The sequence below is a fragment of the Protopterus annectens genome, chromosome 1.part1 (genome assembly GCF_019279795.1).
Source record: "Protopterus annectens isolate FY-2018-M chromosome 1.part1, PAN1.0, whole genome shotgun sequence".
NCBI lineage: Eukaryota > Metazoa > Chordata > Ceratodontiformes > Protopteridae > Protopterus > Protopterus annectens.
In genome coordinates, this window is record NC_056726.1 from 1,567,308,530 (window position 1) to 1,567,326,143 (window position 17,614).

General features: G+C 40.8%; 1 protein-coding gene across 2 annotated transcripts in view; it reads left to right on the top strand.

Moving 5' to 3' along the window:
- Nucleotides 1-17,614, top strand: part of LOC122811426 — a 317,519-nt gene that overhangs the window by 46,523 nt on the left and 253,382 nt on the right. For both annotated transcript variants that reach the window (XM_044083270.1, XM_044083275.1), the window contains exon 2: nt 13,590-13,694. In XM_044083270.1, the coding sequence (XP_043939205.1) occupies nt 13,590-13,694 (105 nt within the window). The remainder of the gene's footprint in view (nt 1-13,589; nt 13,695-17,614) is intronic.

Here is a 17,614-nt window from a genome sequence, read left to right on the forward strand (position 1 = left end):
AAAATAGTAACTCTCCACTAAACCTTAACTTTTTAAACAGGTAAAACTCAAGTTACCTACTTTCATATCTAACTTCTCTAGTGCACACTGCAGAGTGCATTCTTTTCAATCTTACCTTTAAGCATCCCTGTTACTAGCACTTTCTCTAATACCTAAAAAGATCATCTCTACTTGACTCCAAGTAGACTTTTCTCTATCTGTTAAACCTAGCACTTGCTCCTACAGTACTTATTACCTTGATACGGCACTCTTATAGATAGCACCCCAAAAGGCAAACCCCATTTCTCGGTCACCCACGCCCCGGAATCTCTTTTAAAGTTTTTGTCTAGTCCTTCTAGCATGTCGAGGATCAGTTGCTAGTGTCCTCCTGCTCAGCTGGTGAACCTAGAATATTGAGGCAATGTTACAATTGCCTCATGTACACAGACAACCCTCCTCTCCTCCCACAAAACACAAATACATGGAGATGCAACTATACGGCCAAACTGGAGGCTGAGCTCTCAACATAGGACTGGCAAGACCAGTCAGGAGGAGAAGGTTACCACACACACTATAGACCCAGTCTCACATAGTACCATCACAACCTCAAATCATACACATAAACACACAAAGACATACTCGGTGGCTCTGATCAAAAATCTACCAAAACAGCAGAGGCCACCAAAGCAGACACCCAAACAACCACCACCTCAGAACACAACACCTGCAACACATAGACCTCACAGTCAGAGTGTCAAACAGTCACAGCCCTTAAGGCCAAACACAATGCCAGACACACTAGTCATTGGTGACTCCATAGTCAGACACACTGACGTCCCGATCACCAGACTGAGTAAGGAGAAGGTCACAGTAAGCTGCCTGTCGGGTGCTAGAATCCGCCACATAATCTAAGCACTCAGGTCTCTCAACAGCAGGTACAAATATGACTCAGTCATTGTCCACGCTGGTGTAAACGACCTGAGCTGAGACCTCCTCTTGGACTACATGAAAAGAGACATTGAGGAGCTCTCTGATTATGTAGCCCAGGCAGGTATGACCCTGACCTTGAGCAGTATCCTACCTTCACCAAGAATGATGCCACAATACAGAGATAAGATGATCAGCTTTAACAATTGGCTTAAACTCTGGTGTCATTCAAAGGGGATCCAATGTCTGTCTGCCTGGGATGACATGCTGGACAAGCCAGACTGCTTCATAAGGGACGGCTTGCACCTGTCACCCCTGGGATTCTGGATATTGTCAAAGGCTCTTGCCACCCCCATAGTGCCTTTTTTAGGCAAGGCTCAAATTCTAAACCTACCACCCTAGAACACAAAAAAGGAAAAAAACTAAGGGTAATGCTGCTCAATGCCAGAAGTCTAAATCTCAAAATGCACGCACTCGAGGCCCTTCTCAGTATGGAGAACATCGATGTCTGTGCAGTGACAGAAACCTGGTTCAAGGCTCCTGAGAGCACCCCAGCACTATCAGGTTTTACCTCTTATCATGCCCGCCCCAAAATCGGACAATACCAAGAAAGGAGGGTATCCATATTCATCAAGGACACCCACACCTCAAGACTGGTGGCAACGCACGATGATCGGAGACCATCCAGGTGCAATTAACCATAGGCAAGACTGCTCTGCAAATTGTAGCATGTTACAGGCCACCCTCACAAACTCAGGAACCTCACATGGCCTTCCTGAAAACACTAGAGGGATAAATGTATCACCAAACACCATCATACTAGGTGACTTCAATTACCCTAATATAGACTGGGAACACTACTCAAGCCCAAACACCCTAGCCCAAAAGTTCCTGGAATTCATAAACTCAAATGCCATGGAACAACTAGTCACCATCCCCACAAGAGGAGAAAACATACTTGATCTCATCATCACGAACATGGGAGCACAATGTTCAACACTGGAAGTATACCCCTCACTGGTGAGATCAGATCACAAACTAATCTCGCTGGAGGTCCTCATCCCACCCCCACCTGAAATAAAAAAGACCACAGTAAAGAACTTCTCGAAAGCCGACTTCACACTTCTAAAGACTAGTGTGGTCTCCTTTAAGGCCCCCATGAAAACAGTACTCAAGCCGCTGAATCACTTACAAATGCCTTCTACCAGCACCTGCAGGACTGCATGATGGATAAGGCAATCCCAAGCAAAACAAAGACTCTTTGTACCAAAGGCAAGCGTCCAGTCTGGTGGACCCCAGCCATAAACAAACTCTACAACAAAAGGAGGAAGCTACTACAAGATAGAGCAAAATCCTTAAAAGGTAAGACACCCTTGATCACTATAAGTAAAAACTAAGAGCTCTCATAAAATCATCCAAAGCAAATTTTGAGAGAAAAATAGCTAAAGACTCAAAAGACAATCATAAGGCCTTCTTTAGCTATGTTAGAAACCTGGGAGGAAACTCCCAGATATGCTCAGAACTAGTTCAAAATGATGTGAAGATTACTGATCCTACAGACATTGCCAACATACTGGCTGACAGGTTCAGTGCAAACTTCTCCCCTCCCCAAAAGGAGAGATATCTATACCAGCGACCTTGCAGCCCCCAAACATCTCCAACGCCCAAGTGAGAACTGCTCTCTCCAAAGCAAAAACACAGCATCCATGGGACCTGATGGTGTCCCGGCTGTGTGCTCCACGAACTCAACGAGGAATTAAACCCACAGCTAGGACAGCTGTTTAATCATAGTCTTACCTCTGGATACATTGCCCAGGAGTGGCGCACTGCAACTGTGGTCCCACTTCACAAAGGCGGTGCCTCCACTGACCCTGGAAATTACCGCCCATTAGCTTGACAAGCCTTATCTGCAAAGCCATGGAGAGGATCATAATGGACCTCATAAATAAAGACATAGGAATTTGCAGACTTTGGATCCATCCCAGTTTGGCTTTGTCAAAGGCAGATCATGCCTTCTAAACTTGGTTGACTTTTTGAAACAGTCACCAAAGCCATTGATGAGGAAAGGCAGTCCATACAGCCTACCTCGATCTGGCGAAGGCCTTCGATACAATACCCCACTCGGGTATCATTGAAAACTCATCAGCTTAAATGTTAACCCATACATCACAAGATGGGTTGCAAACTGGCTGAGTGACAGAACCCACAGGGTCAGAGTTGCTGGCGCCATGTCAGACTCAAAGCCTGTCACAAGTGGTGTACCACAGGGCTCAGTCCTGGGCCCACTCTTGTTTGGCATCTACTTTCCGAGTACAAGCAAACACAGGAGGGTTATGGCTGACAAAGTTTGCAGATGACTGCAAACTGGGCGCCATAGTAGAAAACACATCTGACACAGATATCCTTCAGAAGGGTCTCACAGAAACGGATAACTGGTGCCAGAGCCATGGCCTAAAGTTAAATGCCAAAAAATGCATAGTCATACCCTTCGGGAAAAAGGTTACCCCTAGCTACCAAATAGGTGGCACTCCACTGAGCACAGAAGAAGTTATCAGGGACCTGGGGACCCAGGTTGATAGTAGTCTGTCATTCGACACCCATGTAGCTAAAGTAGTTAGGAAGACCTTCTACATTGCCCACCTTATCATGGATTCTCATCTAGATCAAGGGAGGTCATAGTCTCCCTATACTCATCACTCATCAGACCAATGATTGAGTACAATGCCCCATTCAGAATGTATCTGACCCGACACTTGCAGCAGCTAGAGAGGCCACAAAAGTTCCTCACCAAAAGGATAAAGGGTCTCAAACATCTGTCCTATGCTGCCCGACTGAAAGAACTCCAGCTCTATTCAGTCGCCACAGCTTGCTCAGAGGTGACCTTTGCCTAACATACAAGGCCATGTCAAACCCAGATTTGATGAATATGCTTCACCTCAAAAAATCTAGATCTGTCAGAGCCACAAGGGCGGGAGACTTAAACCTCGACAGGGCTATTAATAGGATGTGCTGGAGGGATAGATTCATCACCCAAAGACTCCCTATGCTGTGGAATAAAATCCCGGTATATGTGAGGCAGAGCACCTCGCTGGCCTTGTTCAAGAGAAATCTTGACCAATGGATGGGAGATCACAGATATACCCCAGTGATTACCTCAGTGTCACTGCTCGACAGAGGCACAGCAAAATAATGGGTATAGTTCCCCATACTAAAGGGGTGGCGTAAGCCATAAAACTATGGGCTAGGCTTGTAAATGCCCTCGGGCAGATAGCCTAGTATGAACCTATGAACATGAGGATACAGCGTATCTATTTAAAATAAACACCAGCTTTACAATACACAGGGAACATAAAAAATAATAACTCAGATGGAAAGACTCAGACAGATACAGAAAAACAATACTTTTAGCTAATCCCACTATATTTTCCTAACTGACTAAAGAATTACTGTTCTTACAGTACTTACTGTTAGAGTTACTTACTAAAGCAAGGCAAGATGAAGTGGGCAAGTGGTCTTGTCAGTTCCAAAAGAGAGTGCTGAGTGAAACTATCATATCGCTCACTAGTGTCTAAATACAATTTCAGTGCTGGCTACAGGATGACATCACATCTGGTCACCTGATTCTGTGCTTCCCACACTACTCCTGACTAGAAGCTGAGCCAGGATCTAGCACAGATGTATCACAATACATGCCTAGAACTTTCCTAAGGCTTATTCCAGCATATGGAGACTGTAAAATAATTCCAACCATTTCATTCTTCATGCAGAAACTAACCAGTGATTCTCTGGCACCCCAGGGTAGCAATTAGTTCACCACTAAGGAGAGTAAGAGCAGGATTCCAGCATAGACATGGTGTTTCTGGCTGCATTCAGGTCTGTGAGATAAAATCTTTATGGCCTAAACCAATTAATTTAATTTCAGCTATTTTTCTTAAGTTTAGCTGGCCTGAGCTTAACCCCTTCCCTTCCAGCATCCTCTGTTAACATATATACATTTCATCAGTTACAGTATAGTCTGAGATGCATTTATATTTCTTTTCTGTCCTGCAGGACCCACAGTTGATATATTTTTAACACAAACAACTTTACAAATGCATTTTTAGTACTAGTGGCTGTGCAAATCATTTTGATACTCAAATGACATGAAATTCTTTACAAAACTCCAGCTAGCTATGCTGGCATATGTTACATATGCCCTATCCTACTCTTCCTAGCACAACTGGCACTACCTCATATCATCACAACCCCAAAGAGAGCACTACTATGTCTGAACTTAACAAGGCAAAGGGAGGAGCAGAAATAGATTTCCATCAGAACATTTAGAGTTCCCAATTTATCTATTGCATGTCTTTGAAATGTAGGAGGAAGCAGGACCATACAGAGAAAACCCATGGAAAAAACACAGGGAAGAGAGGCAGACTCCACACAGAAGGTACCCCAAGCCAAGAACTGAAGCAAAGCTATCCATTGTGCAACTGTGTACATACACAATATGCTTACATTTATGAATTACATAGTAAATACAACATCTCCAAAGCCAAGAACACAGCATCCATGGGACCTGACAATATCCCAGGCTGCATTCTACACGAACTACAGAATGAACTGGCACCCTACCTAAGTACCATGATCAATCATAGCCTCACCTCAGGCTTTGTACCCACTGAATGGTGCACCGCAACAGTTATCCCACTCCACAAAGGGGGAGTCACGACGGACCCCGGGAACTACCGCCCCATTAGCCTGACGAGCCTGGTTTGCAAGGCCATGGAATGTACCATCATGGAACTCATAAACAAAGACATTGGTAATCTCCAAACTCTGGACCCTACTCAGTTTGGATTTGTAAAAGGCAGATCATGTCTCCTAAACCTGATTGACTTCTTTGAAGCAGTCACCAAACCATAGATGATGGTAAAATGGTTCACACAGCTTATCTAGATCTTGCCAAGGCTTTCGACACCATCCCCCACTCTGGAATTATAGATAAGCTCACTAAACTAGGTATAAATCCCTATGTCATAAGATGGGTTGCCAACTGGCTCACGGACAGAACCCACACTGTGAAAGTAGCGGATTCCAAATCCGACATCAGACCAGTGACAAGTGGAGTACCACAGGGTTCAGTCCTGGGTCCTCTCCTGTTTGGTATCTACTTCTCTGAAGTGCAGGCCAACACAGAAGGTCTTTGGCTAACAAAGTTTGCAGACGACTGCAAACTATGAGCCATAACTGAACCTCCTAATGATGTGGGCAAACTACAAAAGGGCCTCACTGAGACAGATACCTGGTGTCAAAGCCATGGCCTGAAGCTCAATGCCAAAAAGTGTATTGTCATCCCCTTTGGTAAAAACTCTGTACCCATGAACTACCACGTAGCTGGTAGTCTACTTAATGCTGAAAATGTGATAAGAGACCTTGGGACACAGGTGGACAGTAGTCTCTCTTTTGATAATCACATCACCACAGTGGTCAGGAAATCCTTCTACATGGCTCATCTCATCACAAAAGGATTCTCATCAAGAAAAAAAGAGGTCATTGTTCCCCTCTACTCATCACTCATTAGACCCATTATAGAGTACAATGCCCCTTTTGGTATGTACCTCACAAGACATCTACAACAACTGGAAAGATCACAGAAATACCTCACAAAGAGGATTACTGGCCTCAAACAGATGCCCTATGCAGACCGTCTCAAAAAAGTACAGCTTTACTCCATCGCATATCACCTACTCAGGGGCGATCTCTACCTAACATACAAAGCTATGTCAAACCAAGAGCTGTTGGACATGCTACACTTAAAGAAATCCCAATCCCTCCGAGCTACACGCTCTAGGGACCTTAACCTTGTCACCACAATAAACAGAACATGCTGGAGGGATATATTCCTGTCCCAGAGACTTCACATACTCTGGAACAGACTACCTATCTATGTCAAACAGAGCTCCTTATTAGCACTCTTCAAGAAAAATCTTGATGATTGGATAGGAAATGGGAAATTCACCCCAGGGATCACTTCTGTGGCTCTGTTCGACAGGGGCATAAGAAAATAATTTTCTTGGGTGGCGAAAGCCAGGGTACATTTTTTGGCTAGGCTTGTATGGGCCCTAGGGCCGATAGCCTAGTACCTACCTATGAACCTATGAACCTATAATCAATTTTGGGTTTTAACACTATGTGTGCTATTTTGTTAGTGAAGACAACATTCTTAAATACAAATTATGGCAAAAATTAGGAGGTGCAGCCCCCAGCGGGATAAAAACAATCTCATCAAACTAAACAAACAACTCAAAGGACAAATAAAGTCTACCTAAGTCAAATTTGAGGTAAGTTTGGCATCCCAGGCCAAGGACAACCACAAAGCATTATTTAGCTATATCCACAGCCTCAAAGGCAGTACACAATTGTGTGCAGAACTCATTGTAAATGGAGCCACCTATAATGAGCCAGTAGATATGCAAACTTCCTGGCTGATAATTTCAGCTCCAACTTTACCCCTCTCCCCCTCAACCTTCCCTCAGGAAATATCATCAAATATAACTCCCACTACTATCACTAGGGATCAGGTCCTTAATGCCCTCTCAAAGACCAATAACACTGCATCAATGGTCCTAGAAAATACCCCAGGATGCCTTCTAAAGAGCATGAAACATGACCTGTCAGGGTCTTTGGAATTACTATTTAACTGTAGCCTCCAAACAGGCCTCATGAATGAAGGAAGGCAACAGTCATCCTTCTGCACAAAGGTGGGCCCTCAACAGACCCTGGAAACTACAAACCCATAAGTCTCACTAGTCTTATATGTAAAACCATGGAAAGAATTATAATGGAGATGATCAATAGAGATATAGTAAACCCCCAGACAGTGGATCCAACCCAGTTTGGCTTCATCAAAGGCAGATCATGCCTACTCAAGTTGGTGGATGTCTTTGAGAAAGTCACCAAAGCAATGGATGAGGGCAAAATCATTCACACTGCCTACCTTGACCTGGCCAAGGCATTTGACACAATACCCCTCTTGGGCATTGTTGACAAACTCAAGAGGTTAGGTACAAACCTATATGTCACCCAGTGTATAGCCAACTATGTCACAGACAGGTCCCAGGAAGTTAGAATTAGGGAGTCTACCTCTACAAAGAGGTCAGTCACAAGTGGAGTCCATCAGGGATGAGTCCTTGGACTGCTCCTTTTTGTCATTTACTTCTCAGAAGTCAAGGTCAATGTCAGTGGTCTCTAGCTGACTAAATCTGTAGATGATTACAAATTAAGAGCTGTCATTGAATCTCACACTGATATAAATGTTCTCCAGGAGGGCTGACACAGACTAACAACTGGTGTCAGAGCCATGGACTAAACTAAATGCCAAGAAATGCATAATAGTATCCTTTGGGAAGTCATCCATCCCTGGTAACTATCATATTGACAATACACTCCTTAGGGTTGACCCAGTAGTCAGGGACTTGGAGAGACACATAGATAGTAATCTAGCCTTTGACCATTACATGTCCATAGTGGTGAGGAAATCATTCTGTGTTATGCAACTTATAAACAAAGGTGTGGCATCTAAGTCCAATGAAGTCCTTGTTCCACTGTATTCAGCATTCATCAGACCTATCATTGAGTACAGTGTCCCCTTTGGTATGTACCTAACCAGGTATATCCAACAACTGGAATGTCCACAGAGGTTCCTCACTGAATGAATACAGGGCGTAAGTAAAATGTCCTAAGCAGACTGCCTCAAGGCTCTATCCCTGTATTCTGTCTCCTACGGGCTTTTGAGGGGGGAATCTATGCCTGACATACAGGGCATTGTCAGACCCCACTCAAATGGACCTCCTGCATATCCAAAAAACAAATAGTACCAGAATTACCCATTCTAAAGACTTAACCCCTAGTCTGTGATATAAATATGACCTGATGGAGAGATAGATATGTATCCCATAGACTATGTATATATATATATATATATATATATATATATATATATATATATATATATATGTATAGATATATATATGTGTGTGTGTGTGTGTGTGTGTGTGTGTATATTGTATGTATATATATATATATATATATATATATATATATACACATGTATATGTATGTGTATATATATATGTGTATATTTATATATATATCTGTATATATATATATATATATATATATATGTGTGTGTGTGTGTGTGTATGTATATGTATGCATATATATGTATGTGTATGTATATATGTGTATGTGTATGTATATATATATATATATATATATATATATATATATATATGTATATATATATATATATATGTATGTATATATATATATGTATATATATATATATATATATATATATATATATATATATATATATATATATATATATATATATATATATATATGTATGTATACAGGTTCATCGGTTCATACTAGGCTATCTGCCCTGGGGCATTTATAAGCCTAGCCAGAGTGTGTTTGGCTTTCGCCACCCATTTTAAATTAATTTTGCTATGCTCTTTTTCGAGGTTAGTATACTGTGCCTCTGTCTAACAGTGACACAGAAGTGATACCCAGGGTAAACCTACAATCTCCCATCCACTCATCAAGATTCCTCTTAAAGAGAGTCAATGAGGGACTCTGCCTAACCTGGATGGGATTTTATTCCAGAGTGAAGGGAGCCTCTGGGTTATGAATCTGTCCCTCCAGCATGTCCTATTTATTTCAGTGCTTAGGTTCAAGTCTCTTGAGCGCGTAGCTCGATGGGATTTGGATTTTCTGAGGTGCTGCATGTCCATTAATTCCAGGTTGGACATGGCTTTATACCTCAGGCACGGATCGCCTCTGAGCAGGTGGTATGCCACTGAGCAGAGCTGGAGTTTCTTTAACCGGGCAGCATATGGCATCTGTTTGATCCCTTTGATCCTCTTGGTGAGGTACTTTTGGGGTCTTTCCAGTTGCTGCAGGTGTCTGGTAAGGTACATCCCAAAAGGGGCATTTTACTCAATTATGGGCCTGATGAGGGATGAGTAAAGAGGCACGATGACCTCCCCTGATCTAGATGTGAATCCCTTCATGATTAGGTGGGCTGTATAAAATGTTTTTCTAACCACTTTGGCCACGTGGTTGTCAAATGAGAGATTGCTATCAACTTGGGTCCCCAGGTCCCTAATTACTTCTTCTGTACTTAATGGATTACCACCTATGTGGTAATTTGTGGGCACTTTGTTTTTGCCAAAGGGGATGACTATTCACTTTTTGGCATTTAGCCTGAGGCCATGGCTCTGGCACCAGTTGTCTGTTTCTATGAGGCCATTTTGGAGGATGCTTGTGTCGGCTGGAGAGTCGATTATGGTGACCAGTTTGCAGTCATCTGCAAACTTGGTCAGCCACAGTCCTTCCGTGTTGGCTTGTACCTCCGAGAAATATATACCGAACAAGAGAGGTCCCAGGACTGAGCCTTGTGAGACGCCACTTGTAACTGGTTTGAAGTCTGACATGGCTCCAGCAATTCTAACCATGTGGGTTCTGTCCTTGAGCCAGTTTGCAACCCATCTAGTAACATAAGGGTTTATATTTAAGCTGGTGAGCTTATCTATAATGCCCAAGTGGGGTATTGTATCGAAGGCTTTTGCAAGGTCCAGGTAGGCTGTGTGGACGACCTTCCCCTCGTCAATGGCCTTGGTGACTGTTTCAAAGAAATCAACCAGGTTTAAGAGGCAGGATCTGCCCTTAACAGAACTTAAAGCTGAACTGGGTGGAATCTAGTGTCTGTAAGTCCCCAATATCTTTATTTATGAGGTCCATGATAATCCTTTCCATAGCTTTGCAGACCAAGCTAGTCAGGCTTATGGGGCGATAGTTTCCAGGATCCGTTGAGGCACCACCTTTGTGGAGAGGGACCACTGTTGCTGTACACCACTCTTTGGGTACATATCCTGTAGTAAGGCTGAGACTGAACACTAGTTTTATGTTTGGGTTTAGCTCTTCTTGGAGTTCATGTAGGACGCAGCCTGGGACACCGTCTGGTCCCATTGATGCTGTGTTTTTTGCTTTGGAGAGGGCGACTCTTACCTGAGCATCTGAGATGTCAAGGGGGGTAGCACTCTGCTGGGATGGATATTTGCCTTTTTGGTAGGGAGGGGGGATAAGTTTGTGCTAAACCTGTCATCTAGGATGTTGGCAATGTCTGTGGGTTTGGTGTATTTTTTGTCATTTTGCACTAATTCTGAGCATATCTGGGAATCCCCACCCAGGTTCCTAACATAACTAAAGAAAGCCTTGTGATTATCCTTTGTGTCCTGTGCAATTTTTTTCTCGAAGCTGGTCTTAGACGATTTTATGAGTGCCCGTAGTTTTTAGCTAATACTGATCAGAGATGCCTTCCCTTTTTGGGATTTTGCTCTATCATGTAGTAGCTTCCTCCTTCTATTGTGTAGTTTGTTTATGGTTGGGGTCCACCAGACAAGACGTATGCTTTTGGAGGATTGGGTCTTGGTTTTATTTGGGATTGCATGATCCATGCATTCCTGAAGGTGTTCATAGAATGCGTTTATAAAGGCTTCTGCGGTCTGGGCTGTATTTTGCACAGGCCCGGGGGCTTTGAAGGATTCCACCTTGGTTTTGAGGAGTGTGAAATTTGCTTTAGAGAAGTTTTTCACTGTGGTTTTCTGGGCAGGGGGGTGGGGTCGGGATGTGAATATCCAGTGAGATTAGTTTATGGTCTGATCTTACCAGTGAGGGATACACTTCTGGTCTGGAGCATAGAGTCCCCATGTTGGTGATGATCAGGTCCAGTATGTTTTCCCCTCTTGTGGGAGTGGTAACAAGTATGTATATATATGTATGTGTGTAGGGTTGGGAGGGTGGCCTAATGGTTAAGGTGTTTGCCTTACAAACACAAGGTGCAGGGTTTGAGTCTCACAAGGGGTAACTGGCTAAGCTTAGAATGGCTCGAAAGGGCAGTTAGCTTAGTACTAACCTATGAACCTATGTATATATGTGTGTATGTATATATATATATATATATATATATATATATATATATATATATATGTGTGTGTGTATCTATATATATATGTATGTATGTATGTATATATATATATATATATATATGTGTGTGTGTGTGTGTGTGTGTGTATCTGCGTATCTGTGTCTGTGTATCTGTATCCTGGGGATCTGTGTCTGACGTATAAAGCCATGTCCAACCCAGAATTAATGGACATGCTCCACCTCAAGAAATCCAAATCCATCAGAACTACACGCTCCAGTGACTTAAACCTCAGCAAAGAAATAAATAGAACATGCTGGAGGGACAGATTCATATCCCAGAGGCTCCCTTCACTCTGGAACAAAATCCCAATCCATGTCAGACAGAGCCCCTCAATGACCCTCTTCAAGAAGAATCTTGACATTTGGATGGGAGATTGTAAATTTACCCCTGGGATCTCTTCTGTGTCACTGCTAGACAGAGGCACGTTAAACTAACCTTAAATGGGCTATCTTCTGTGACCTACTATACAGAGGCATAGTCAACTAATCTAAGAAGGGTGGCGAAAGCCAAACACACTCTGGCTAGGCTTGTAAATGCCCTAGGGGAGATAGCCTAGTATCAACCTATGAACCTATGAACCTATGAACTATCCAGTCTATGGAACAGGCTCCCTATACACGTGAAACAGAGCTCCCCCTAACCCAATTGAAGTACAACTTGGACAATTTGATAGGAAATCAGAAATTCATCCCTGGATTGGCACCTATGTGTCTGATTGACACAGGTAACCTGTAAATGGTTCATGTCCCAGGGCCATGCATACACTTATCAAGGTTATCAGAACTTGTCAGAGATATGGATGCATGACTAGGCTTAAAAAGGCCCATGTGGTCATTAGCATAGTAAACACCTATGAACCTATGAACCTAGAAGAAGCAACATGAGAAATCATAGAAAATCATAAATAGGGTATACCAAAATGTGCCTAATTTAATTTATTTATTTGTCAACTAGTATAAGTAAACTAGCATTTTCTATATCCTTTTCAAACACCAATCAGGCTACAAAGGCAAAGGTATGTATTACAGCATATAGAAACTGTTGTTTAGTCAGTAAATGTTTTAGGATGTGGGAGAAAAATGCAGTTGCCCAAAAAATAAAGAAATAAAGCTTAGACATAAAAAAAGCATTCCACTTAGTCACTTGCCAGAACCAGTATTGGTCTCTAGACTGTGAAGCTTTGAGGTGAATGTTTTACACTAGCTTTACCTGGAAAATTTTACACATGAAATATGTTATTACATTTCACATTCTACTGATTATATGCAGAATTGTGCATTTTTGATTGTTTTGCAATTATTTCATAATGTACAGACTTAAGTTGTAAAATTAACTTTGAAACCCACAATAACAATGTGTTGATTTTTAACAGAAGGGAGACACTAACTGCTCAGTTGTCGTGAGAAATTTTTCATACCTAATATATTTTGATAACTAAATGTCACAGTTTCATCCCAAAGCAAGGAACTGCACCAGCCATTACCTTAACTTAGATCATATATAGTGAGAATGAGACTTGCTAGTTTCCCTAACTGTACCAGCATTGTGATCTTTGTAATAATCACTGAACAAAATCATTAGTGCACAGATTGTATGTTATGTGTTACAGAACAGAATAATTATTTATATGTTCTTCTTTTTGCAGTGTATATGCAGCTAGTTTCAGATCAGAGCTGCTCTCCTTCATGTCTCTTTGATGAAGTTTGTGTACAAGACTGTGAATGTAACCCGAGTTTCTACAGTAATGCAGGTATTCTACTTACATAATAGACCATTCATATTGTTTTAGACATGTGCAGATGGAGAGTAGTAAATGCAAAATTCAAAGATCTATGAAAACATAAGTCTGTGCATTTCACATTTACAGCTGGAAGGTCAAAAAGCCAATATGCAGGACCTTTAAAAGTTTAAGATCAAGTTACTTGGCCATTGCTGACCTGGTCTGTGTTCATTTTCTTTTTTACTTCATCTGTCTGTATCTTGAGTTGTAGCTACTGTTGTTTTGTGATTCTGCAGAAAGCTGGCCAAGAACTAAGTGTGATAACTTACTTTACTGCTGTGCGCAGTAAAAGTGTTAAAGAATATGGGTCTATGGGACACATAAAATGTGTCAGTCCTGAAAAAAGAAAAACAGCTACTGACATAGGAGACGGAAATGGTCACAAACTTCATTTGCATCCCCAAATTTGGGAGAGAATACTATTATTGATGTGATGTGATACAACATTTCTACGTTTGCTGAAGACTGTGCATGTAGAGATGTAATGAAGCTGTTTAGGAAAAAGTTCTGACGTTATTGCTTTCATTGTATGCTGTGCTTTCTCGGGAACAATATTACTTATCTGGTTTATCAAATAAGCTATCTGTCTCTAATGTAAACTATTTCATTCCAATGATTGCTTCTTCCACAATGCAGTTTATGAAGTAGTGAGGAACATAGATACCATTCCTAGCATGATATGTGTTTCATTCATTCCACGGTATATAGAAATTCTGTGAACTACAAAAAGATAAGTTATTGTAAGAATTAATGTTAGTAGAATGCATCATGCAGAGTGCACTAGAACCACATAAGCATTGAGGATGCAAATAAATCGACTAGTAAAGTGCAAGAGAATGACATATTGTGTATCTTTCGGTAATCGACTGTAACAAAAAGTTTTAAAAGGAAATCAAAGAAGGTGAGCAACAATATAAGCTCACAACTAAATTTACTGGATGAATGGCCTAGTTTAGTGCTCAGCTGTTTTGTCACTGTAATGTAAAAACAGTATAAGCACATAAATACATTGATATAAATAATTATATAAGTATTGTATCAAATAAAATAAATAATAACAGATCAGAAAACAAAATGCAATTTCAAAAATATATACAGAAAATGATTTATGTACAGGTATAGCTGACTGAACTAACATCTCTATCCCGCTCATATATATTTTTAAACTTTATATTTGATTTTAAAATAAAACAATAAGCATTTACATAATAATTAACAATCTCATGAAACTATGTACTGACCATTTACAAAGTCCAAATCAAAATTCAAAACATTTCTAATATAATTAATACTTTTCTCATATGCTTTGTAATTTTCCCACGCCGGTAATTTATGTGTCACATTTCTAGTTCTCATTCTTATAGTATTTCGTTATTACAGACTGATTTTGCTAAACAGATGAATTCATTATTGAATGAAATAGCAGTCTTCATTTTCCAGTTTTTTGTAATGTTTTTTCTAGCTATTGCTAAAATGCCCCAAAGAAGAGGTACTTGTGATACTGGAATCATTTCAGGTATAGGTGTATTAAATAATATAAGAGAATCAGAGATGATGCACTTATATGATGACAATACTCTACAAACGTTTCTGGACAAAACTGTGCATTGTGGCTCAAGCAATCAATGGAAGACCTATTTTACAACCAATTATCAAATGTTGCCAGTCAGCATTAATGTCTGTCTCACATCTCCAACATTTTGTATTATCTAATTTATATATAGCTGCTATCTTTTGAGGTGTGAGAAAATTTCTGCACATAAATTTCATTGTAAATATTTTCCAATATGGGGAAGATGTTGTTTTCCCTGCTGAATTCAGTATTAGTTTTTTATTATTATCTGAAAATGTTTCTTTATTAATTTTAGTTAATATGACTAGAATAAGCATCTACTACTTCTCAGAGCTCAGAGGTCCAGGCCAACACGGGGGGGGGGGGGGGGACTCTGGCTGACCAAGTTTGCAGATGATTCCAAACTGGGAGCCATTATTAACTCCCCAAGTGATGCAGACATTCTTCAGAAAGGCCTCACTGAGATTAATGACTGATGTCAAAGCCATGGCTTTAAGCTCAATGTCAAAAAATGTGTCATCCCCTTTGGGAAAAACTCAGTTCCCACAAATTACCATATCGATGGTAGTCTACTAAACACTGAAGGCATTATAAGAGATCTGGGGACACAGGTTGACAGTAACCTCTCCTTCAACGACCACATTTCAGTGTGGTCAGAAAGTCCTTCTGTGTGGCACATCTCATTACCAAGGGTTTTCCATCCAGGAAGAAAGAGGTTATCGTCTCTCTCTCTCTCTCTCTCTCTCTCTCTCTCTTCTTACCTCATTAAACCAATCATTGAGTATAATGCCCCATTTGGCATGTACCTCACTAGACACCTGTAACAGCTGGAGAGGCCACAAAAGTACCTTACAAAGAGGATCCTAGGCCTTAAACACATGCCCTACATAGACAGACTCAAAAAACTCCAGCTTTTCTCTGTCTCATATCGCCTACTAAGAGGTGATCTCTGCTTGACTTACAAAGCCATGTCTGACCCAGCTCTGTTAGAAATGCTACATCTAAAGAAATCCCAATCCCTCTGCACCACACGCTCCAGAGACCTCAACTTCATTACCACAATCAAGAGAACATGCTGGAGGGACAGGTTCATAACCCAGAGACTGCCCATGCTATGGAATAGACTTCCAATACATGTCAAGCAGAGCACCTCACTGGCCCTGTTCAAGAGAAATTCTGATGAGTAGATGGGAAATAGAAAGTTCACTCTGGGGATCACTCCAGTGGCTCTACTCGATAGAGGCACTGAGAACTAATGTCAGGTGGCACGAAGCCATGGCAATTCTATGGGCTAGGCTTGTAAAGGCTCCAGGGCCATTAGCCTAGTACACACCTATGAACCTATAAATAATGTGTAAATTTCAAAGAATGTGATAGTGTTAGGTTAGCTACATCTCTCAGATTCATAGACTTTCTGTAATTATTCAAGTGTTTTGCTACTGAGGAATTTTTTTTATTTTATTATTTGTAGTTTTATTGATGGATAATATACAATTAAAGATTCCAGCAAATAATAATTCACCTTTAGAGTATGTTGTGATAATATCTAGGTGTTTTAAGGGTCTATATTATATGAATGAAAGTTCCTATAATCGATCGCTCTAATGAGCGAAAATCCTGAAATTTGGGATGTTGCTGTGGGATCGCAGTACAGTGAAGACTGGAGTATTTGCCCTTTCCTCACTGTAATGGGATCTTGGAGTTGGAATATATATCTAATGGGGTGTGTGGGGGGGCATAGCCCCCCCACAATATTGTTTTCGATTTCTGGGATTTTCGCTCATTAGAGAGATCGATTATATGAACTTTCATTCATATATTATAGACCCATTTTTTTAGCAGTATTCACACCCATGCCTGTTATCCAGTATGCATTTATGAGAGTGTAGTATTTTTTCTCTAACTGTATCACTGCTATGCCGAACATTCCATTTTTATTTGAGCATGTATCTATAATTTTAGGCATTCCTAATGTTTTTCTCCTAATGTTAAAATACTTCTTTTAGATTTAAATTGAGATCCCACTAAAACAGTATAATTTCCTAGTATGAGTCTATTAACATCTTCAGATACTAAATGTGTTTCTTATAGGAAAACAATATCAGATGTATGTACAGTTAAGTATTTGTTTAGACTACATCTCTTTATTGGATTGTTCAATCCACTGACATTCAAAGAAATACACTTTAAAATAGACATTGTTTTGTGTATAAAGTTCAGAGTCTGCTTCTTGTGAATACTAAATGATAAATCCACAAAGTAAACACAAAGTCCATGAACTGCAAAGGTGAGGCTTCAGAACAGCAGCTTCTGTATA